A 22,606-nucleotide genomic window follows, 5' to 3' on the forward strand; every position below is an offset into this window, starting at 1 on the left:
TCGGAGAGAAATGCCGTACCTGGATCCTGAACAGAGAAGGTGACATTTTCCAGATCCATGTCATCCATTTATTTGGAAAGTCTGTAAATCTTTTTTCTAAAACATACAGAAACATGTTCACAAAGAACTGCATTTTCCTTTTATACCTCACAACTAAAAAAAAAAAAAAAAAAAACTAGCCTACAAAGATTTTAAATCACATTTTAGGACAAAACTGTGTTGTGGCTCAAATACAACCTCAATATTGACTAAAGGAAGCATCTAAACAGTTATTAAAATGTAAAAGAGGCTTTTTTTATTGATTTGTCATGTTGGAATGAATGATTTCAGCACAAACTTGTCCATTTTTACAATGATGTAAGCCAGCCGAGCAGTGGTTTAGGGTTTTTCTTCTCGACAGCCTGTGCTTCAGGCCCCCTGTGATGGCAGCCATCTGCCCTGCTGATGTGCTCATGAGTGAAAAGGCGGCGGGGGTGGAGAGAACTGCTGTTGGACATGACCTCTAGTTCCTGCAAGACTTTCCTTTTATGGACAGAACAGGACAAATGAAAAAAAAAAAGTCATAGGGAATCCTAACCATCTGATTGTAAAATGTTCAGAATAATGAAACTCAAGATTTGAGAATCTCATCTCTCCAGCTCTCTCTGTCTCGCCTCTGTCGTTTTCGGGCAATTTCTGGGAAGTAAGCGTTGTTGTAAGGCCGGTCCCTGTCGTCCATTTCTCGCGTTGCATCCTTCCTTTTCCCACTCCTCTGCTCAAGCAAAGCCTGGGCTCTTCTCCTTTCTTCAGCTTCCCTTTGTAAGCGTTCAGCACGCAATCTTTCCATGGAGCTGAAAAGGCAAAAAAAAAACAGAAAACACCATAAAAAAACAGTGTTATTATGTAATCAACATCATTAGAAGGACATTCAAGCAACCAAAGTCTTTCTTACCTTTCCCCACTGCTCCTCTTTTCTCCCTTGTCTCCTCTTTCCTTTTTCTTGCTCTTGTGGTGCCTCCTTTCACTTTCCCCCAATGCTTTCTTCATATCTTTCAAAGGATCCAAACTTTCCTTCAGCCTGCGGTCTTTCTTCGCCTTTTCCTCTTCAATTATGCCCTTCCTCTTTTCCGATTCTTCTTCTTCTTTTTCTGCGCTGCTTTGCATGTACCATGGAGTCACCTCAGTGCCTGGTTGGGGGCCTAAAGAAACAAGCAGGCCGATGGCTCGCTCTTGCTTCTCCTGGACAAACCAGAGTAGCTATGATCAATATTTAAAATATTCCATTTCAAATAATTGTATTGGAGAATAAAAAAAACTGTAATAAACTCCATTGCCTTTTCATGCAAATTGTTCTTTGTGTCATTTTTCCTTCTCTAATAGATGACTGAACATTGTTGCATAAAAGTAGAATCAGAACTTCCTGGTAAAATAAAAATCCTGACAGAGTCTGATGAGATCCAGCTGCACGTTTTTGCCACTGTAGAATAAGAAACCACAGCAAACCAAGTGTATTAGGTGGGGAAAAGTGGATGTTTACCTTTTTAAATTAGCATTACTGATTTAAAAATCAACAAAAAGCTGCAGAGTGCTACTCATTTGCAACTTGTAGATGAGCAACCTGTTTTTTTTCTTTTGAGTACAGTGGTCCCTCGCTATATCTTTCACGCTCTCGCTGATTTTTTTCATATTTCTTTTCATTGATTTCTTTTAACAGCTCAATTTGTTCTGCATCCTGATTGGTAGTAGACTTTGTCAAGTACTTTCCTCCAAGCGGTGTCTCCTGTACAGAATGCGTTTAGCTTGCCAAATATCTAAATCTTCAACCACAAACAGATTTTTTTGTTTTATTCTATAATACATGACTTATTTTACTACAAATGTTTGAACTTTAAGAGTTTAAACATGAAACAAAGTTCCGTTTTACAGCCTTAAAACATCTCGAATTCTACTTTGTGGATTTCACCTGATGTGGGTTATTTTTAGAAGATAACTCCCGTGATAAACAAGGGAAAACTAACTGTCAAGCAAATGCAGTCTGGTTGTTAAAAGTGTTCATTCTTTGAATGCAGAATTAGAATGAGAGTTTCAAACATGAAAAACACAATAGTTATAGTATTTTATGCACACAAACAAAAATAGATGTTAATCTGTGCTGGATCAGACAATCAATTTCCTGGGATTTGTACACCATTCCTCTCCTACAACAAATGAAAAGAAAAAATCCATAAAATGGACTTCCTAAATTATTTTTAGTGAGTGTTTACTCAGATAAACCTGTAATTTTCAGAATATAAACAGAAGTAGCAGCACAATCACCGTTTCCTCCTTCTTCTCTTTGAGATACTCTTCATTCCCCTTCTTATCTGAAGACTCCTCCAAAGGAAAAAGATTGAGATGCTCCACATGTCCTCCGCTTTGACTCCCATCATCTCCTGTGCTTTCCACTGATTGGAGACCAGCTCGGGCCTTTCTTCTCAGATATTCTGTTCGCGCCTGTGGAAACAAACCATGACAATTTTTGCATGTTATGAAGTTTGAATCTATTTCAGATTATCAACACAATAAAAAATAAACATCAGCTCCATATTAGCGATGGAACAACACACTTTCTTAATGATAGTGTTCAAACCTCAATTTTGTATATGATTTGTGAATAACAACCCCCCAAAAGGAAAGGAAAAAAATACATATAATCTACTCAGTTGCAGAGGTTTCCAACTCATTTTCAGCTCAGAACCAGCTAAACTGTCACGTGATCTGTTAACGTATACTCTGCCAGCACGAAACACAGACAGATGTAAACACAAAAAACGAACGGTAAAACTGAACATACTTCTTGCTCCGCGCGCTCCACGCGGCGTTTAGCCTCGCGCTCCTCTTCTGCAGCCTGGGCTTCGTCCCTTCGCACGCGCGCTACATTGTCTTTATTGCGGACATGCCAGCTTTTCTTCGGAAGGATATTCATGATGGTGTTACTGTTAGCAGTTAGCTAACTCAAAATTTAGAGGAAGAACAGACCCGAGCCTTTGATCTACAACAATATGGAACGCGAATCAGCCAGGTGACTGAGTCTGATATGATTAGTAAAGCAGAAATTAGCAAAAAATCTGCGCAATTGTCTAGATTTTAAAACATTAGCTTACATTTTTTCTACATTAAGTTAGCATTCATGACGGCAAACCTGGCTCGTTAAAAGCACAGTATTATTTTTTTTAATATCCTAAGGTCTAACAACAAACAAATCTGTCCGACTTTTTGGAGAGTTCATCTATTCCAGGTTTGCTGTGGTCCACCGGAAGTAGTAGACCCAAACAGGAAGTAAACAAAAAAAGTTACAACTCTTGAAGCAATTACAAAGAAGAATCGTTAGATGGAGCTGGAGCGAGCGCCAACTGGTTTATTCAAAAGAAATAAATGTAATGGTCATAAGCGAGCAAGACTAAACTTTAAAAAGCAATAAAAAAAAAAAAAAACAACAGCAAACGAAGGACTTCTCATTAAAAAAATACAAATAAATCACAACATTTAAAGAAAAGAATATAAAAAGTTTGAATACATACCGTAGTCTCAAAAGGGTCAAAAATAAACAATTATTTTTGGTTGCTCTCGTCTTAACAAAAACACTGTCCAACTGTCTTGTTTTTTTAAAACAGTATTAGAGGTTCAATTTTTTTACATGCATTTCTTTGCAAAGTCTATATCCAAAAATGATCAAAACACCTGTTTAAATGATCACTTTTAAAGTGCTTAAAGAACAGTGATGTTTAATGTGCAACATTTTTAACATTTTATTTTGAAAGAATCTGGTGTAATTTCACTATGTATATATAATATGAAGCTTTTTTTTTCTTTTTAATAAACATCCTTTCTTTATGACATCGTCTCATGTTACTGTACTGCAGAGACTAAACATTGTCCAGAGGCTGTTTAGTCTTGTAGTGGTAGATACAGTATATATATGTATCTATCAAATGGTATCTTGGTCATCTACCGACTTAGTTCCTCAATCTGCTTGACTAAGAACTGCTTATCCCGGCTCTCCTGTAAAAACAAAAAAGACCAGACCCTGTATTAGTTAAAGTAAAAAAGGAAATATTGAAAAAAATCTTTGTTAACTCATGGCCAATTCTTAGTATACTGCTTTAGATACCATCAACTTACCCGTTTGAGCTGCAGTCTTAGCAGTCCAACACTTTTCCCATAGATGGAGAACAAAGCTATGACGTAGCACATCACCAAACTATGACGGAGAAACAAGTCAGCTGGTAAAGAATCAACTGGCATTCAAAGAAAAATATCATCTATATCTGCACAGTGCAAGACAGTTCAATGATTTTCATGTAAAATGAAAATGGATTTACCCCGATAATGAAAACAGGGGGATTGTAAACGCCTGTGAGCCAATGAAGAAAAGAAACTCTTGTGTGGCTGCAGAGAGGTTGTAGAAAGATGTCGGTATAATCAACCACATGTTGTCAGAGAACCGGAAAGGCCCACATCCCCGAGAAGGATGGATCCTGTATGGACAGACACGGAACGTCACTCAGACATAATTTCATAAATCTCTACAAAGCCATCGCCTTTTTTGTATTGCGACAAATTGGCCAAATTTTGACTTTCTGACCAGTAGGAAAAATAATTGTATTATTTATGTTACCAAGAAACATCCACACTCACACAGCAATGCTGTAAATCATGACAACTGAGGCCAGCATCCAGCCTAAGAGCAGTACCACCAGGAAAAAGAAGGCTGAGGTGGTGGAGCGAAACGTTTTTTGGGGTGGCCGACAGTTGGAGAACAGTGTTATCTGTTTAGGAAAGTGGCAATAGAAACAAGTAGATTATCAAAAAGGAATGAGTATGATGAAACATTCTGTCTATTGAAGCTGAATTTCACCTTTTTGCAGTAAAAGAGGATCACAAACTTTACAGTGTTGATGAGGGGCAGCAAAGGGCAAAACAAGGCTCCAGTCCAGACCACCGTTTGGCTGTAGACCAGCCCCAGAACATTGGAAGAAACAACAAACTCCTGCCGGCCCACCAGCTGAGAGACTTTACTGGACCAATTGTCGACCACCATCCTAAGACCCACGTTAGGGAACACACAGTTAAAAATGTTAAGATGCAAACCTGATTCAAACTGACAGCATCTCATTTTTAAAAGGTAAACACAGTACCTGCGTGGAAATTCGACCAGTACAAGCACAGCAATGTTAATGAGGAGGTCAAACAGTGTCAGCTTATACATCTCCTGTCCCACACGAGTTTCCCAGCACTTCATCATCAGGAGACAAACAGGCAAAAACTAGCATGATTCACAATGCAAACTCAAAACGTTAAAGGCTGAAGTTAGAAGTTGCTACTATAAGACATAATTTGAAAATTTACTCTAGTTATACTGGCTGATGATGATACATGCTAACAAAAATTATTTATTGTGTAGTTTTTTCCCTTCGTTTCAACCTTCATAATTTCTTTGGCTTTTTAAAGAGTTTTTGTTGTGTCACTAATCAAAGAAACTCGTTTAGCTGCATAGAATCAGTAAATTACCGCATAGCTTGCATAGTTGTAACTGCACTCTTTGCATTTTGCGTCATCCATGTTCCCAGTACAGGTGATCTGATCCCACAAGGTGAACAGAAGAACACCCAAACCCACAAAACGCAGGACCACTGCCCTGGAGGTGGAGAAGAATTCAGTCATTACAAATAATGCAGAAACCACAAGTTTTTGTTAAAGTTTACCTCGATGTGATTGGTACATTAACGTCATAATTAGGCTGTAAATTCTTGGTTTCTTTCAAACGTAACAAAAACTAAGTTTTGGAAGTATTTTTGGTGTCTGTCTTGCGTGTCATCACACAGATTTCATACACCATAGCTACAAATAAGTAAATGATCTTTGTCAGTTTAAGATTTTGATTTAACTATTAATTAAGCATTTTCTTTGTTAGTTTTTCCCAATACAAAGATCGTATCACAAACAAAAGTAACCACAAATGTTACAAACCTCAAAAGTGCTACTATGACAGTGATGCTGGGGGAATAATGTTCTACTTTGGCGATTTGGTCACACAACAGAGGCACCAAGAAGTTTGCAACACTGATGACAATTGATGGCAGGTACTCAAAAAATAAATCTTGAATCCTGTCGCTTTCTTTGTTCACTCTTTTATTCTGTTGTTCCTAGATTGAAGGCAAAAAGTCACTCAATAAGCCGTCAAATCCAACTGAGTAACATCCATTACTTTTACGTCATTTACCTGGCTGTATGTAGTGGCATAAGAGATCCCATAGAAGGCTGCTATGTTTAGCCCGAGCACCAAAAGAGCCATCAGAAGACGGAGAGAGTGTAAGCCAAATTTCTTCAACAAGGTCAGAGAAGCTGCACGCTTCTTTAAGCTCTCTTCCTCCAGATCCACCTAACCAAGAAAGAGGAAGGATGAGGTGAGGAGGAAGGGAAGACATCCTTAAAACGCTTCCAAATTAAAAGATGCAATCATGTAACATTGTTTTCTATGAAGGGAATTGGTCAGAATCTCCTCCATTTCAGTGTAACATAAAGCAAGCCTCTTCTGACCTGTAAACGATAGAGGAGGTTTTTCTGCTTCAACTTGGTAGCTGTCTCTCCCAGGCAACCAAAGTTCCATCCATTGAAGACAGTCATGCTGTAGTTCACCACAGTACTGCCTCCCGTTGCTACAGCAACTCGAGCTGCAGTACCCATGCTGTGTGAGCGGCCAGTCAGAAAAGATGGTGTAAGTCTAAACTTGAGCATCGATGTTAAATATTAATGGGAAACCTGTTTATTTTGAAAAGTTCGTTGGTGCTGTTCGTTGAGGGACTGACCGTGCAATGATGCAAATCAGACAAAAGGCAAAGTAGAAAACGGCGGTAAAGAGGTACGCCAAAGGGATTTTATAAGAGAAGCTGTTGTTCTCCACCATGGTGTTCTTGTAGTAACCATAAAACATGAAAGAATACTCCATAAACCCCTGAAAGCAATGGAAAGGATAGTCAATTAAAGTTAGTGGAATCTCTTACATTAACAAAAATTTAGAAACTCTTCTCTTAGAACTCATCCAGCATATTAAAGTTGTGAAAAAACGTTTCTAAGTTTAATGTTTGCTTTTCAAAATAGTCTTGACATCCCTCCACTCAAACTTATTAATTTAAGCTTAAAATGAAAGCATTTGCTTGAGTTTCTTTCAAGAAATAAAACACCATTAGCCTGACAGCATAAAATAGAACATAAATTATGGGATTCCCAATCTTTTGCGGTTCTCTTTAACACTTTCACAGCTTTCAGGACAAGATAATAAACCAAAAACAACACTTGTGCTTTTCCTGTTTGTGGGTCATCACAGAAAGTTAACTAAAGACGGTTTTATTTTTAAAGCTTTGTGTGATAACTCCTCACCGTTCCTGAAAGCAGATCAAGGAAAAAATTGTAGAATACCACCAGGCCTGGAGGATTAGGTTCATAGATTGTGCATCTTTCGTTACCTGGAAAACATGGCAACCGTGAATGTTTCTACTCATCATTTCTGCAGGGAAAAATCCTATCAGGTTTTGTAATCGGAACATCTTCACCCTCAAACAAACGTGTGTGATGCTTGGAAAATGTCTCATCCAAGTGTAAGAAGGCTTCCTGTTTTTAATGAAAAATAACAGCGTTGAGGATGACAACACAGGAAATTTGTTTGATGTGTCGTTAGATTAGGCCTCTCTGCAACATTCACTTGCATCCAATACCTCTGGCTTCATTAGTTAGTGTGTAATTCTTCCAGTTACTCCTATTGAGTAATCTGAGCTGCAACTGAATACCCCCAAGTTGGGTTTCAACCCAAGCTTCAATCATTTGTCTTTAAACCAAACAAAAAAGCCTAGAAATTGCAAACTTCTTGTTAAAATGCTCAAATGTTCTCACAGCGTGGGTGATTTCACCAACACCTCACCTGTGCTGTTCATGAAGCTGGTCCCCACCTGTCTGAAAACAAGGCTGGGGATGATGACAAACCCAGCAATCAGCAGGAATGACACAAAGTTCAGAACGACCAAAAAGCGCAGAAACAGGAAGTACGACTTGACGCCTCCTCCAAAGTTCCCTGTGGGGAGAGATCTATTAAGGTCTTCAAATCAAAACTACATGAACAGACTTCACATGTCTGCATTGTGAGTTGATTTGGCAGAGGTCGGTCAGCGACAGGGTGTGTACCTCCAATCTTTTGGATCGTCTTTCCCCATAGAACCAAAAAGTAGAGAAACTCTCTGGCTTTGGTCTGGAATTTTCTCAGCTTTTTTAGCTTCTCCTGTTTCCACAACTCCACCTTGGAGAGGACAGGGACCTGGATTCCCCGACTCTTTCTGACGATGGAGATTTCAGATTTCAGATTTCAGCTGTTTCAAAAGTTTAACATTTATCTGTTGACATTTAGCAAGGGTTCATTTGGTACATTTTTTTCAAGATCAGAACAAAGTGTTATCTTTTTTTTTTAAATACATGTTGGTATGATACAAAAGAGACAAACATTTGAGCAACTCATTAAGTACGGTAACAAATGACACACAAACAAACACCATGTGAAGACACCAGCCGCAAGAATTGAAGACACCAGCCTTCAATTCAAGGATTGAAAAGCAGTATATAATCATCTTCAAGCACATGAAAATATGGGATTTTTACACCATACCTATTAACTTATTCTCCTGCATTTTTTACTAAAATAAAATATAAGGCAAAACATTTAGAGGAAGATTTCTTACAGTTTCGCTTTTTTTATTGCCATGGGTAGTGGGAGGCTCCTGAGATCTCGGGGTTGGCCATGGTCGCCCGCTTCACTGTCCCCTGCATCGCTTAAACTTGGGTTGTAATGAGGAAAATCGTGAATGGACATTTGAGATGAAAGCCGACGCAGCCTGAGGGAGTGATGGTCCCCAGGATACCCATCTCCTGGAAATAGTTACAGGAATTTCACTTTGAGATTTTACCTCAGTTCATGATTTCTTTTTTAAAACAATCCAACCAAATAATAAATTTGAATAGGCTACCTGCAACATAGTTGTATTCCCCTCTTGAATGTTGTCTCTGAAGCTCACTGATCATTTTCTTTTTAATTTAGTTCCTTTCAAAAAATCAACAGCTGCAAGATCAGAAAACAACAAATGAAGCTGCTCTTCACAAGGAAGTGTTGCTAATGCAAACACTTCCCTGTATTTGTTTTCTGGTGGACTTTAATCCCTTTTAAAATGGACACAAAGGAACTTCCTTGTGTGTTTTAACCCCTTATTTCCCAGAAATTTCAGTGGTTTGCTGTCATTTTTTATCTTTATCTTTCTCAGTCAAAAGATTTGGCACATTTAAAAGATATATATATATTTTTAAAATATTGTGTTTTTTATTTTCACTAAGGGGCAATAGAAACAAAAACTGTTTTGATTTTTTCTTGATCTTATTAAAAATATGTTTCATAACAAGTCAAAATAAAATCTGAGCATATGAAATTTGTGAAATATTTTTTGTTTTGATACGTTTACAACTATGGAAATAAATGTCATATTTAATTATAGGATGTAAGTATTGTTACAATGTAACTATTTGTTTGAATTTACTTAAACAGTTCATAGATTCTCTGTGCAGATTTTTTGCTGTTTGGATTCAAAGCTTTGAGACAAAACAACTCAAAGAATCTGCAAATGATCACAGCTTGCAAACTCCCATAAGGAAACTCTGATGGCATTTATTGAATCTGGGAGTAACAAAGTCACAAAGCAGAAAGAGTTGCAGCATAAGTGTGAATATCAACCAAAAACACTTAAAAAACACAAAAGGCAGGGGAATTAAAAACTCCACAAATGTGCAGCCATCAGCCCAGGCACAATATAGAAATCCTCACACTGTAGTAACGTCACGGGAAATTCAGATTCAAATTATATAGATCTTTGTCTGAATATAGAAAACAAAAGAAGACAGGAAATTGGATTTTTTTTTAAATCCTGTAGACTAACTGATAAACACAACAAAATAAGAACAATTAACTGTAAATATTTTCAGCCTAAAAACAACTAACGTTTTGTCTTTTTAAAAGATTAACAGATGTTCAATTTTTTTTCTTTTTAAGTCATAAAAAAGCAAATGACTGAAACTCTAAAATCAGTTTGACTTTTTAAACAATATTAATATTGAAAAAATTCTGACAATTTCTTTTTAAGCTGAGCCGTGACTCACAAAAAACACTGGCAGTTTACAGCAACGACAAAAGCTTTTTTCAATATTGGTCCCTCTTATGGGAGTCACACGAAGGCAGTGAAGACATGTGGGCGACTGTTTGGGCTCGTCCTCTGCTGAAGCCAGCCCCGCTGCAGAGACAGCCCTGGTTTGATGCAAAGTGTTTACAATCACCGCCAGAAACACAAAGGGATCGGTCGACACAATGGAACAGTCTAAGGGACGATGGGAATAATAAACTTAAACAACAGAACAAGAGTTTAACGGGAGATCAGCACAAAGGTTTGAACACTAACTGTTTTTGAATTACTTCCTTAAACTTAAAACAGCTTAAATTTAACACCTGAACCTCTTTGAATTACATCTTATGAAAACCTTTTGAAAAGTACAGTTTGATTTTAAAATGCCCCCACCCCTTGAGACGAGTGAGACTCAAACATTCCTTGACCTCATCAAACATACCTTTCTAATATTTCCCAATAAATGTATCAATGATGAAATGTCTCTGATTGGGATTTTCTACCTTGGATTTAAAAGTAACACTTTTTTCACTAAAATTACATTTTCACATAAATTCTGACCTTGAACTGTGTGTGTGTGTTAGTGTGTGTGTGTGTGTGGGGGGGGGGTGTTTTTTGTCGAAAGCAAACTTTTTCTGCTATTGGTAAAGATTTCCTCATGTCCCCCAAGAAGGTTATTTAGTCCACTTTGTCTTCAGTTTTCTCTGTCTTCTCTCCTTCTTTCTTCTCCTCTTTGCCTCCTCTCCTGTCTTCTCGTTTCCCCCTCTTTAAGGCCCTGCCCGTTATTATGCAGGAGACAGCAATGATGTGGATGATAAAGTAGATGGACATCCAGTAGTTGATGGTGTCGGGAGCCTTCAGCAGCACAAAACCCATGCACATGTAGTCGTAGGCCCTCATCTTCAGGAACCAGTGAACCCAGTCGAAGATGTTCTGCCCGCCAGGGCCGAGTTTTGATCGGACAGAGGCCTCCATGGCCGACTCTGCTGCTATGCACAGGGGGATGGTGAGGAAGGAGAGGTAGTAGCCAGGGTGCAGCCCGTGCCAGTATGCGCTGATTAACATGGTCCAGCCAGCCCTAAGAGATCCACACAGGTGAGACGGTCATGTGTCATTCGGCTTCTCTAACTTACAATCTGTCACAGTTCTGATTTTAGACACAATTCCTCCACCAGCAATCAAATGATGGTTGTAAAGATTGTTTAGAACTCTTAGATTTCCACTGAGCTCCAGGGTAAAAGACGAACTAAACCCAAAGAAGTGTGTTCTTTCACTGACATTTTTCTGCTCATGTTTGCTGAATCAGAACCAGAAAAATGAGCTTCAGTTTTAGAACATGCTCATGTTTTACATATGTAAGAACTTGTGAACATGTTTGCATTACTGTCTTTTCTACAAAAGAAATTCAAGTTAAACGTGGTAGCATTCCAAGTCACTTCCCTTCTTGTGAGCTAAAGAGGTGCTTAAAAAAGCTGTTCTTCTTTTCCTTCAGTGGAAACAGACATTACTTAAAATTTCAAATTGTAATTAAGAACTATAGGATTTTAATCTAAGAGATAATAAACTTAAAAATAAAAGATAGTTTGTTTGAACAAAAGGAAAAATCATGTCGTTTTTCCATTTAAACTGTTGTGTAAAGAGGGTTCAATGATGCAGAAGTATGCAAGAGATACACCAACTATTGAAACACGTTACATATCACTTATGTATGTAATAAAACGATGCCAGACATACCTTAAAGTGTAGGATTTGAAGGGGGCGTTGGGGTAGATGTAATGATGCAGCCACCATTGAACCGTCATGTTCCAATAACGCATGCCGTGACGGACTTTCACGCAGAAGTCGGTGTTGTAGCAGTCAATGTTCTGGATAGTTTTGAAGTCATATTTCTCTTTGGTGTTCGGATCAGGACTACCAATGAGGAGAAAAAGAAAATACCAATTTACTGCATTTATGACATCAACATAAATCCAAACAGTGATTCAGCGTTTTAGAAGTCACTCTGGGCAAATGATAATATACCTGTAGTTGACTGTTGGCCCTCCTCCAGGTTTGGAAAGCGCCTTTTCTGCATAGCAGCCCAGGCCTGCAGTGATGCATCCTGCCTCAGCTCCACACCATGCAGCATAGAAGCGCATTCTGAACACAAAAAAGACTGCAACCATGTAGAACATCCTGCAGACGGAGAGAAGAAACATAGTTAGCCACCCCTCCCTTTATAATTAATACTTATTTCTTAACCATTATTTAACTAGGGAAGTCCTTAAATAATAGTTATGTTTTCATGTCATTTTTTTTGGGGGGGGGGAATGCTTTGGGCTAAAAAATTTCATTCAGTACAATAACATATTTTTTCAAAAAACAGAAAAGAAGAAACACAAATGAAAAACACAAAATCCTAAAGGTTTGTAATTAGAAGATAATGCTCAAAATTATATCTATAAATATTAGGTGTCCGTTATGACAGGTCTCTGGCTCTTTGTGTAAAGCTAATTTTAAAGACCCACTCCAATTGTGTTTTTATTTAACATTTTCTCTGGTCATTTTTCTGAAGATGGAGGACATGTGACCTACAAAGGCAGGCCACAAGCTCTCTGCTCTGCTCCATTCTGATGCATTCATTTGCAGATGGCTGGATCCATGTACGTCTTCTTTTTCCTCATCTGAGCTGGGATCTGGCTCAAAACTGTACGGCTGGATGCTCCAATATGAGTTGCCATTTTTGTTGCACCAGTAATATTGTGAGGTGTGAGGGATGTAAGCTAACAGGAGAGCATTAAAACTTATGGAAGGTGAAAAATGGGGGCGGGCTTACGCTGCTCCAAAAGGTTCCGCCCACAACTCAAAAATGAGAATGTGATGATTTCCTGCCACTCTGCAGAAACTATGTTCTAGAAAACGACAGTTTTTTTAATTTACCCAAAAATAGCAGACCGTTAATCATCATTAAAAGACCACTGGGAAGGCTTTTACAATAGATCAAAAGATGACAGGAAGGGTATTTTAGAACATGGTATCTTTTATTTCAATAACAATCTGTTTATAAAATTAATGTGTATCTTTTGAAGCAATTCATTATTTCTCCTATCAGAAATTGTTTTGGAGCTTGTCATAAACGGGAAAACTTGGTTTTGCTCATGAAAATTATTCACTATTTAAACAGATTTTTGTAACCAAACAAAATATTTTTAAAGACAATTTTAAATCAGATTCTTATCATGATCCAATTATAATCCTGTAAATGCAAATCAAACCAATTCATAAATTTAGCAGTGATCCCTCATTATATTCTCTAAATGATCCATTTAATAAGATTCAGGGGGGGGGGGGGGGGGGGGGGGGGCTAGAAACCCTAGAAAATAACTAGAAATCATTTCTACAACTGTGGTTTATAGAGATGGCATGTTCTTTAAAAAATACCTGAAGAAAATGTTTTGCTCCAGGAACTCTTCGGTCCGGACGTAAGCCAAGGGGAAAAAATGGTTGACCCCCAGAAAGAGTGCGCTGTAGACGGGAACCAGCTTCAAGCGCTGCACACAGGGCTCCCAGCCGGGCAGAGCCTGCGGGTTCGGCTGCCTCAGCCAATCCATAAACGTTTGAAAGCGAAAGAACGGCCCTTCAGGGACACGGAGTGAAGGAGCAAAGGAGAAAATTCAGAGGTGAAAACGGACGACGAAACAGACAGAACAATACAGACACAAAATGGTAAAGTGGAGCACAGAGTGTAAAGGAGGGTGTTGTTGAACAGGAAAAAGGAAGAGAGAAAAAAGAAAGAAAAACAGGTAAAACACCAGAAGAAGAGAAAACAATATCAACTCACAATGTTGGACAAGTGGCAGAAAGTGAGACAAAGAGAGACATCGGTTAAATTCATGCAAAAGCAAATTCACAGCTGCAGCAAGTCCATAAACAAATGATAAACATAAACACTCTATTTGAGTCAGAGAGAAAACAACCAACCTTTTCCGCTGACTTACCGGTCATTATACCCATGTAACAGTAGCTATAAGACAGGACATCATAGAGCGAGGGCTCCTGGGACAGACCCCCAATGACAGACGGCTTGGAAAAAGAGCTCACGTCTTTTTTTTTCTCCGTGTGGAAGCTGTGCACCTCATTAGCTAAACTCACCATCTGAGTCGGCAAATATAAAAAAGTACATTTCAAAGTAGAAACAACAAAAGAGAGCAGATTATACAGGTTGTTTTGTGGGATTTGGACCTTGAGTGTGAGAATCAGCTGGATGGCGTTGGCAAAAGGGGTTGGTTTTGGCAAATCAAACCAGGTGACCAGACGGAAAAACAGGAGATAAAGAAAGGTCCAGCTGAGACTCAGTGCTGGGGCGAGCCTGTTGAAACACAAGTGTCATTACAGTCTCTGGAGTTGGTCACAAACACCTGTCGCACACAGACAATAATCCTCTAAACTGACTGCTATAGGAATTCAAACATCCATTTTGTGCAAACAAACCCAATCTTTCAGTTTATATGCAGCAAACCACTTCAGATTCTGAGAGATTAACAAAGAAAATCTGCAACTTTGGCTGAAAAATGCATGGCTGTGCCCCCCACCTCCCGCTGCTCTTTATGATGATCCATGTTCCGATCACAGTCACCAGGGAGTGGAGCGTGTGGATCTGGCAGGAGGCGAGGGTGGTGAGGAGGCCCAAAAGTAAGGCTAATCCCTGCTTGGAGGATGGACCTGAAAAAAAGAGGAGACACACTGAAAGTCACAAAAAAAGGCATTTCACACAGATCTAAGACTTCTATAGAGGCTGATGGGAAATGCATTTACAAACTATAACAATCTCTGCACAGGTCACTTTACTGAAATATAAAGTAACTGATAAATAAATCCCTTTCTTTTTTTTTTTCTTCTTTTTAATTATGCCTCTTTTATACCGCTTGTGTCATTTCCACTCAATAATAAACTTGCTGGTTGATGAAGAGTAATAACTAAGATAGAATCAGCCACTGATATGAATGAATTTGATGATAACTCTACATATGTTTCACTCTTTTACTTTAGGATTTGCTCCGAATCGCTTTCTGCTTGTTGACACAACATGACCTGCTGATTCTAAAAATGTCTACATTTCAAAGAAGCTAACAGTCTCCAACAAATATGTCTACGTAGTTTTACACAGAATGTTATATTTGTCTGTTTTGTCGAAGAAAAATTAACATTTAAAAACAAAAAACCTGGGCTGAAGTATGACTATGGAGCATGAAGGAGATCCATGGATAATCTAAGCATATTTCACATCCTGTAGTCTTTTTTTATAGCCGCACAGTTTTAGGATTATTTTCTTTAACATTTATAAATTACAATGTTAATCCAAAAATAAAGTTATTCTATTTTACTTTATTCTATCCATTCAATTGAAAATATTGTCATAGTCTCCTGCAGGGATAGAAACCACATTGGCAAAACCAGTAGCAAAAAATAAATATTCTAATGATTCTTTATTTCTAATTTATTTGTTTGTAGGATAAGCCCCTTAAGATGTGTCATCTCATTTTCAAGGGGTTCCTTGACATACAACAAAACAAATACCCACAGATACAGTTGAGCAAACGTTACATATGTCAAAACAATGAAGAATTTAAAATACACAAGGCAACAAACAGTCACACACACACACACACACACACACACAAGCACAGACATTTATTTCACCTCTTAGCAGTTAGTTTAAGGGAAGGAAATAAAAAGCAGGAAAGAAATCAAATTCAATCAAATACAGTTCCATGAGTGTTGAAGATGTTCCAAACAGGCATTTTAACCCTTGTGCTATCATGTTTTATGTTTAGAAAGGCAGATTTGTTATAAATATAGGATTCTAGACAATTCAAATTTTCTAAATGAAAGGAAAAAAAGTCTAACGATTACTTTTTACGAAAACTTAACTTTTTGCAAGCTACTTCTGTAATTACCCTTTGTGCTATCCTAGGCACTTTAACATTGGGAGTTGGGTCATCTAGACCCACTAGGCAGTGTTCTGAACCTTTATTTTTCAATGATTTGTGATCTTCACTGGTGTCCATGGATTACATGAAATCTTTCCACCTTTATCCACCTTTGTCATGGTAGGGAGAACACGTCAATGCAAGGGTGGGGTTATCTAAGATAGCAAAAGGGTTACAATGCAAAGAATGAGGTTAAAGAACGAATAGAGGGAGGAAGATTGTTCCAGTCAGAGGGTGCTTTGTAATAAAATTAATATTTTCCGATTTCCTTTTTGACTCTTGGAACAACAAAAAAGATTTGATCTGCATGACGTAAATTATAAGAAGACTGAAAAGGAATTAGATATTGTTTGAGATATTCTGAGTAACTGAGGTTAATGCATGTGAAGATGAACAATAGCCAGTGAAGTTGACGTCGGGAGGATAGGGGAAGCCAGGACAGTTGCTGATAGTCTGTCAGTAGTCTGAGGTTAGTGAGAGTGGTGTTTTGATACATTATGTCACCATAATCTATTCATTTTTCATTCTTTCATTTTCTATTCCCTTTCGGAGTCACGGAGCTGCCGGAGCCTATCCCGGCCAAAGAAAAACCAAAAAAACCAAAGAAAATATAATTGGTAAATTTTAACAAGGCTGAAGTAGTAGAGAAGTGCTTTCAAAAACCGGATTGGAAAAGAGAATATATATTATTAAGTGTTACGTATTCCGAAAGTTGATTGAAGATGATTTTGTCATATACTTTGACATTGCTATTAATGATTGAAATTGGTCTATAATTGATCATGTCAATAGAATTCCCTCCTTTGTGAAGAGGTATAACTTCTGCACGTTTCCAAGCCAAGGGAACTTCAGACGTGCTAAAAGAGAGATTTAAAAGAGTAGCCAAGGGAAAACAAAGCACATGGGAAGCAAGTTTAATAAATTTTGCTTCAATGCCATCTGGTCCAGCGCTACTGGTGGAGGAGAGCTCATTTATGACCTGTTCCACATCAGTCGGGTTAACCATTCTGAAGGAAAAGGTACTGTCACTGGACATGTCATCACAATGAGAAACAGAGTGAGAAGGAGATTGAATAAGAGGTGATTTTGAGAAATGCTGACAGAATGCCTCTGAGATAACAGCCGGATCATTTGTGCACACATTATTAATAAGCATATTAGTTAAAATTTTTTAATTAATAAAAATGTACAGGATATGTTTAAAAAGGGTGAAAACAAAACAGAATAGTAAAAACGGAAATTAAAAACACAAGGACTTAAAACCATACCAGTACCTCTAGTAATAGAGTGTTGTGCCTGATGTTGGTGAGGGTTAGAACGATTTCATTCTCTGAAACGTTAAGATACTTACTGAGGTAACGGAAAAGGAACCCTATAGGTACGCAGGCGGCCAGAAATCCCAAATACACCAGCTCATCAGGCATGATTTGACTACAAAACACAGAGATCAACTCCAATCAGACCCATGTTCAAAACATGAAGCATATAAACACATTTGTGGTAGAAAGAGATATTACCAGCAGGACAGATAAATCTATTAATCTAAATTAATTTTGTGTTCTTTAAGTGACATCTGTATTTCTCTTCTTGTTTGTTAACAAACCAGGTTGGACAAGGAATAATGGACTGATGGGTAGTTTTCATAATAAACCAATTTCCCTATTCAGGCATTTGTTTAGGACATGCAAAAAAGGGGGTTTTATGTATTTCCATTTGACAGTAAAAAGAAAACAGTGATGCTACTGTAGTTTTAGCAAATGACTGTACAGATGAAGCTTAATGAACATTTAACATTTGTGTTGGAAAAACAATGAGCATAAAAATTTCAATTTTTCCTTTACGTTAAAAGCTAAAATGTTCAGTAGGATTGAGTATCACTGCCAAACAAAAATTAAAAAAAATATTTCAGTTCATGACTGAATGAGTTTTTAGCAATCACGACTCAATGGTGAGTTGGCTGATCACATCAGCTTTCTACATTGAAGTAGGAATGACACAGATACACATTTTCATTCTAAATTTAATGTGGAGGTTTCAAAAGGTTTTTCAGCTTTGAAAATGTTGGCTTAAAACAAATATAACAAAAGTTATGACACATAACTTTGATACCCTATGAAATAAATCTTGGAACACTACAGTTAAGTTTAGCCTCAGCTGTTTTTTAAGACGTTTTCACATGGTTTTGAGTCCATCTTTGCTTTGCTTTTGGATGAATACTTTTTAAATTTGTCTCTAAAACTGATCTCGATTGTTGTAGTTTTTCTATTGCAGAAGAGCAACATGAACTACTCAGAATTGATTTTTTTTAACAGCTTCAGATTCGGTTTGGAATTGTTGTGCCATATAATGAAAAATATCTGTAAAAGAAGATGCCACAAAAGAAAAATGTAAAGATAAATGATCAGAGCAAATTGTGAAGTAGTACAATAAAAAGTTCAGAAAGCCCCAGACTACTAAGGATTGTTACATTTTCTTTTCATAGTGAAAACATTTTTGATTATGAAAGGACTTCACATTACCATATTAACCCGTGCGCTATCCTAGGCACTTTAACATTGGGAGTTGGGTCATCTAGACCTACTAGACAGTGCGCTGAACCTTTTTTCTTCAATGATTTGTGATCTTCACTGGTGTCCATGGATTACATGAAATCTTTCCACCTTTATCCACCTTTGTCATGGTAAGGAAAACACGTCAATGTAAGGGTGGGGTCATCTAAGATAGCACAAGGGTTAGACACCTTTTTTCTTTTAACACCACATGCTACATCATGTCTGTGTATTTTGCAATTTTTGCACCATGTGAAGAAAAAACGTTGCTAACAGAAAAAATGCACTTCCGGTTTCTTTAAACCAAGATAAGACAATTTTAAGACGTTTTTGTTATGACAACCTACAAGCTCACCTAACTAACTGTGGCTACGATTTACCATCACACTTCCCTGCTTTAGAAGACCCAACAAAGACTGACCTTCAGTCACAAAACCCAATGACCACATTGCATATGTCCTAAACACCTAGCTAAACTCCATGGAAGCTGTGGAGGAAATGTTAAAGCTACACTTTGTCACAGGTGCTGCACATAAATAAATATCTCAGCGATGCAACCCGCAGCACCAAAGGAGCTGCTACAAAAAAAAACTTTAAATGTTAATATTCTTCGTATCATTTTCAAACTGACATTCACTCACTGGATTATACGAACGTGCAGCCGCTCGGTCAAGGAAATGCACTTTTCATGTCACCTCACCACCGCATCTGCACCAACTTCCGTATTGATGCGGTGACGTCATCAGGTGAAATAGGGCTGTGCCATTAACGCGGGGACGGGGAGCGTACCACGTTTCACCGAAGGTAGACATTTCATTTGTCTGGACTAGGTGCGTAAGTATTAATTGGTGAATCAATTTCTCCAACCAGATCGATCTGAGGCTGGTTGATAATTGCATAAATCCAAACCATTACATAATCGATTGAAAATAAAAAAAAATATTTATATTGGAAAAAATAATTTGGATTGAGGCACAGTAGATTTATATTATAATGTAAAACAAACAGCCATCACAGTGGACAACGCACACATAACGGAGGCAAAACATCAAGCCATCCTAAGTCAATGCGTAAACACTTAAAATTTTCCAAAGACATCAACATTGTGTTGTGAATCTGTTTTGTTTCGACTAGTTCTTAAATGTCGTTAGATTTGCCATTTATTTGTACGCATTTTAAACTTTCTCTTGCAATTAAGTTTTTAAAACTTCACTCGCACTGTTCAGTACCCATTTATTTATCTGAGTAAGATTGAAGTGGATTGTTCAAGATAAACCTGTATCACCTACAACACAACCGCAAAAACTGAATCTAATCTGGATGTTTGTCCTCTTTATTAGTTACAAAAATAAACAATGTGCCTTTCTTAAGATTTAGTTTACCACTTCAAAAAAAAAAAAAAAAAACTTCATTTCTTTTTGGTCAAATATCTTTTATTGAAGATTTGAACATGGAGGTTGAAAATGCTTCCTTCTTAATCTTCTTCCTCATCATCAGCTCCTCCAGCTCCACCCTGGCCCTTCTTGGCGTTCTTTCTCTTGACGCGGCCTGGACGTCCACCACCATATGGAGACCTCAGGGAGAAGTCGATGTGCTTTTGGCTGTCCAGACGAACCACAAAGGATGGGATATTCACCACTTGCTTGCGCACACTGTAAAGAAAATATATACAGTAAGCTGAAATGTATGTATTGAATTTGAATATAGAGCGGTGTTAACTGGACACTGCAGGCTTCATTGACGAGGAATTCTTGACAGCACAGAAAATCTGAAAATGTGATTTAAATCATCAGCCTGAGTATTTACTATACCACAACTATGGTGGGGGACAAGTAGCTGTGGGAACCCTTAAAGAGAGTAGCCAAACGGCAAAGAAGACGAAACTGGAGGTGTAGCAAATGCTACAATTGCCCGAGGTGCAATCCCCCGTACCTTACCTGACAGTCACAACAGTGGCATCATTTGTGCCGCCATCGGCAGGATTGGCTCTGGGCAATCATGTCTATAAACAAGGTATACGGCATTGATGCCGAATTGACCTTGCAGAAATGTTTAAATGATGTCAACGAAGCGCGTTACAGGTAGGTGGTCCTCTGATGGAAGAGGAAGCAGGCATCATTTCTGATAAGATTCATAAAGACAATCCAAAACCCTTTCCTACTTTAGCTTTAGTCTAAATAAAAGCTTACCGAATGTGCCTCTGGCGGATGAGAACGCGGGCATGGTGAATGCTCTTGGCAAGCCCAAGCTTGAAGACCTGAGTCTGCAGCCTTCTTTCCAAGAAATCCTCAACCTTCAGACCCAGGATGTAATCCAGCTTCATCTTGCCCTCGTCCAACACACCAATTCTCACCAGACGCCTGAGCAAAGCATTTCCTGGCAAATTGGAAAGGAGAGGGGGAAAAAAAATGCTATTAACAATCCCATAAGTAAAATCTGAAGAAATCAGTTTGGCAAAACTGGCCTCATTGACGAGGAATTCGTGACACCATAGTCAAGTCTGACAAATGTTGTTTAAATCATGGGCCATTTAAAGCTTTTATTCATCCAGATTGCATACCTTCAAACAGACGTCTGGAGTCTTTTTCGTCCAAAGTGAGCAGCTCTCTGGCAGCTTTGCGGATCTTGGCCAGAGTGAACTTCACCCTCCAAACCTCACGCTTGTTCCTGAGTCCATACTCGCCTATAAAGAAAAATGATGTTGAATTCTTCCATAAAGCATTTCGCTGGACCACAAACACCTTGAGTGTGAAAATCAGGGACAAAAAAAACAAAGCAAATAATATAATTGCAAGTTGTAGTAACCATTGCTGCAGAGTATCAAAATCTTACCAATGAGTTTCAACTCCTGGTCGAGACGAGACTTCTCGAAGGGGCGACGAGGGGTGACATAAGTCTTACTACAAACCCAAGTCCTTGCAACGGGCATGGTGGCTTTTTAGTGCCTGGAATAGAACAATAACGTTTAAACACACAGCACCTTTCAAAAAATTGCTTAGATACAGCCTTTTATACTCAATAAATATCGGCAAATTCTTTATTAAAACTTTTTTTCCATGCACCCACTAAAATTTCAATAGCTCAATTTTAAAGTTGACTCTACTGACACATATTAGCTCAATATTAACTTTTCAGCTCAATATTCTTGTCAACCGGCTTTTGCCCAAGATTGTTTCGTCGCTGAGCTGAAGGTTACAAACCTCAAAACAAGTTGGCAACAAATGTGTCGACTCAAAACAAACTTTAAGATTAAATTACACTTTGCTAATGTACATAATGGAAACGAATTGTTGTGAAAATGCAGTTAGAAACCCACGTCTTAAGCTGAACTAGGCCTCGGGCGCAACGCACCACGTTGTCGAATGGAACTACCCTTAGCTTAGCAATGATTAGCAGAACATCATTCTGAAATATTCCCTACATATAATATGATAAAATAACTAAGTCATAAATGTTAACCGACTCATTATTCTTATATTTATATCATAAAACGTATTATTGCGCACGAATGGACGTGTAGTGTAATGAAGTATGAACTCGCCGCTCATACCTGTGTCGCTCAGGCTCGCACAGTAAAGAGGAAGTAGAAGGAAGCGCCTTTTGTTTTTATACGTTTCTGCAAACACTACATGCCCCATAATGCTATTCTGTAGCCGAAACGGAAATCCGGTTTGTTAGTGTTGTCGACCTTTGCCGGTCAAAATAAAACCGGCAGAAAAAAAGATGTTTCTTTTAGGAGTAAACAAAGAATTTATCCAGCTACAATTTTCATTCAAAGTAGATTTAGATTAAACATTGATACACTTTGTAGTTTTTGCTGCAATTCCCTTAAAACAGCGATCCATCTTTTCTGGCATTGTCC

General features: G+C 38.1%; 4 protein-coding genes across 5 annotated transcripts; all 4 read right to left on the minus strand.

The window, feature by feature from the left end:
* Positions 1–45: 45 nt before the first annotated feature.
* Positions 46–3,283, minus strand: leng1 (leukocyte receptor cluster member 1). Its single transcript, XM_023963941.1, has 4 exons — positions 2,813–3,283; positions 2,296–2,472; positions 932–1,218; positions 46–830 (listed from the first exon to the last, which is right to left on the minus strand). The coding sequence occupies exons 1-4, from the start codon at positions 2,942–2,944 to the stop codon at positions 611–613; spliced, it is 816 nt and encodes a 271-aa protein (XP_023819709.1). The 5' UTR covers positions 2,945–3,283; the 3' UTR covers positions 46–610.
* Positions 3,284–3,348: 65 nt separating this feature from the next.
* On the minus strand, positions 3,349–9,185 carry tmc4 (transmembrane channel like 4). The gene is made up of 16 exons (XM_004078172.4): positions 9,030–9,185; positions 8,745–8,931; positions 8,197–8,345; positions 7,937–8,086; positions 7,399–7,484; positions 6,828–6,973; positions 6,559–6,706; positions 6,242–6,400; positions 5,989–6,164; positions 5,530–5,656; positions 5,157–5,254; positions 4,877–5,060; positions 4,657–4,787; positions 4,341–4,496; positions 4,141–4,219; positions 3,349–4,020 (listed from the first exon to the last, which is right to left on the minus strand). Exons 1-16 carry the CDS (start codon positions 9,082–9,084, stop codon positions 3,967–3,969), a joined length of 2,085 nt encoding a protein of 694 aa, XP_004078220.1. The 5' UTR covers positions 9,085–9,185; the 3' UTR covers positions 3,349–3,966.
* A 513-nt stretch (positions 9,186–9,698) lies between these two features.
* mboat7 (membrane bound O-acyltransferase domain containing 7) lies at positions 9,699–19,501 on the minus strand. The gene is made up of 9 exons (XM_004078173.4): positions 19,386–19,501; positions 17,547–17,626; positions 14,798–14,927; positions 14,448–14,574; positions 14,204–14,360; positions 13,647–13,842; positions 12,249–12,401; positions 11,961–12,137; positions 9,699–11,304 (listed from the first exon to the last, which is right to left on the minus strand). The coding sequence occupies exons 2-9, from the start codon at positions 17,617–17,619 to the stop codon at positions 10,905–10,907; spliced, it is 1,413 nt and encodes a 470-aa protein (XP_004078221.3). The 5' UTR covers positions 17,620–17,626; positions 19,386–19,501; the 3' UTR covers positions 9,699–10,904.
* Positions 19,502–20,155: 654 nt separating this feature from the next.
* rps9 (ribosomal protein S9) lies at positions 20,156–22,388 on the minus strand. 2 transcript variants are annotated; one of them, XR_002292006.2, is made up of 6 exons: positions 22,295–22,388; positions 21,577–21,689; positions 21,305–21,427; positions 20,934–21,120; positions 20,682–20,837; positions 20,166–20,396 (listed from the first exon to the last, which is right to left on the minus strand). XR_002292006.2 is itself a non-coding variant. In XM_004077930.4 (5 exons), the coding sequence occupies exons 2-5, from the start codon at positions 21,671–21,673 to the stop codon at positions 20,219–20,221; spliced, it is 585 nt and encodes a 194-aa protein (XP_004077978.1). In that variant the 5' UTR covers positions 21,674–21,689; positions 22,295–22,386; the 3' UTR covers positions 20,156–20,218. The 2 variants fall into 2 exon arrangements, 1 of the variants encoding a protein (XP_004077978.1); XM_004077930.4 differs by lacking the exon at positions 20,682–20,837 and having other exon boundaries at positions 20,156–20,396; positions 22,295–22,386.
* Positions 22,389–22,606: the final 218 nt, after the last annotated feature.

The sequence above is a fragment of the Oryzias latipes genome, chromosome 16 (assembly GCF_002234675.1).
Source record: "Oryzias latipes chromosome 16, ASM223467v1".
Lineage (NCBI taxonomy): Eukaryota > Metazoa > Chordata > Actinopteri > Beloniformes > Adrianichthyidae > Oryzias > Oryzias latipes.

What these genes read in the sequence shown, in the direction of transcription:
- leng1 (XM_023963941.1), bottom strand. Translation starts at nt 2,944, where the DNA reads ATGAATATCCTTCCGAAGAAAAGCTGGCATGTCCGCAATAAAGACAAT. An exon ending in AAGAGAAGAAGGAGGAAACG is followed by an intron (nt 1,219 to 2,295) that starts GTGATTGTGCTG and finishes TGGTTTGTCCAG; the next exon opens with GAGAAGCAAGAGCGAGCCAT. An exon ending in AAGAGGAGCAGTGGGGAAAG is followed by an intron (nt 831 to 931) that starts GTAAGAAAGACT and finishes TTGCCTTTTCAG; the next exon opens with CTCCATGGAAAGATTGCGTG.
- tmc4 (XM_004078172.4), bottom strand. Translation starts at nt 9,084, where the DNA reads ATGATCAGTGAGCTTCAGAGACAACATTCAAGAGGGGAATACAACTAT. An exon ending in CTGGTCGAATTTCCACGCAG is followed by an intron (nt 5,061 to 5,156) that starts GTACTGTGTTTA and finishes CGTGGGTCTTAG; the next exon opens with GATGGTGGTCGACAATTGGT. An exon ending in TAAGACTGCAGCTCAAACGG is followed by an intron (nt 4,021 to 4,140) that starts GTAAGTTGATGG and finishes TTGTTTTTACAG; the next exon opens with GAGAGCCGGGATAAGCAGTT.
- mboat7 (XM_004078173.4), bottom strand. Translation starts at nt 17,619, where the DNA reads ATGCCTGATGAGCTGGTGTATTTGGGATTTCTGGCCGCCTGCGTACCT. An exon ending in TTACATGGGTATAATGACCG is followed by an intron (nt 13,843 to 14,203) that starts GTAAGTCAGCGG and finishes GTGTCCCTGAAG; the next exon opens with GGCCGTTCTTTCGCTTTCAA. An exon ending in TTCAAATCCTACACTTTAAG is followed by an intron (nt 11,305 to 11,960) that starts GTATGTCTGGCA and finishes TGGATCTCTTAG; the next exon opens with GGCTGGCTGGACCATGTTAA.
- rps9 (XM_004077930.4), bottom strand. Translation starts at nt 21,673, where the DNA reads ATGCCCGTTGCAAGGACTTGGGTTTGTAGTAAGACTTATGTCACCCCT. An exon ending in CTCCAGACGTCTGTTTGAAG is followed by an intron (nt 21,121 to 21,304) that starts GTATGCAATCTG and finishes CCAATTTGCCAG; the next exon opens with GAAATGCTTTGCTCAGGCGT. An exon ending in ATCCGCCAGAGGCACATTCG is followed by an intron (nt 20,397 to 20,933) that starts GTAAGCTTTTAT and finishes TTTTCTTTACAG; the next exon opens with TGTGCGCAAGCAAGTGGTGA.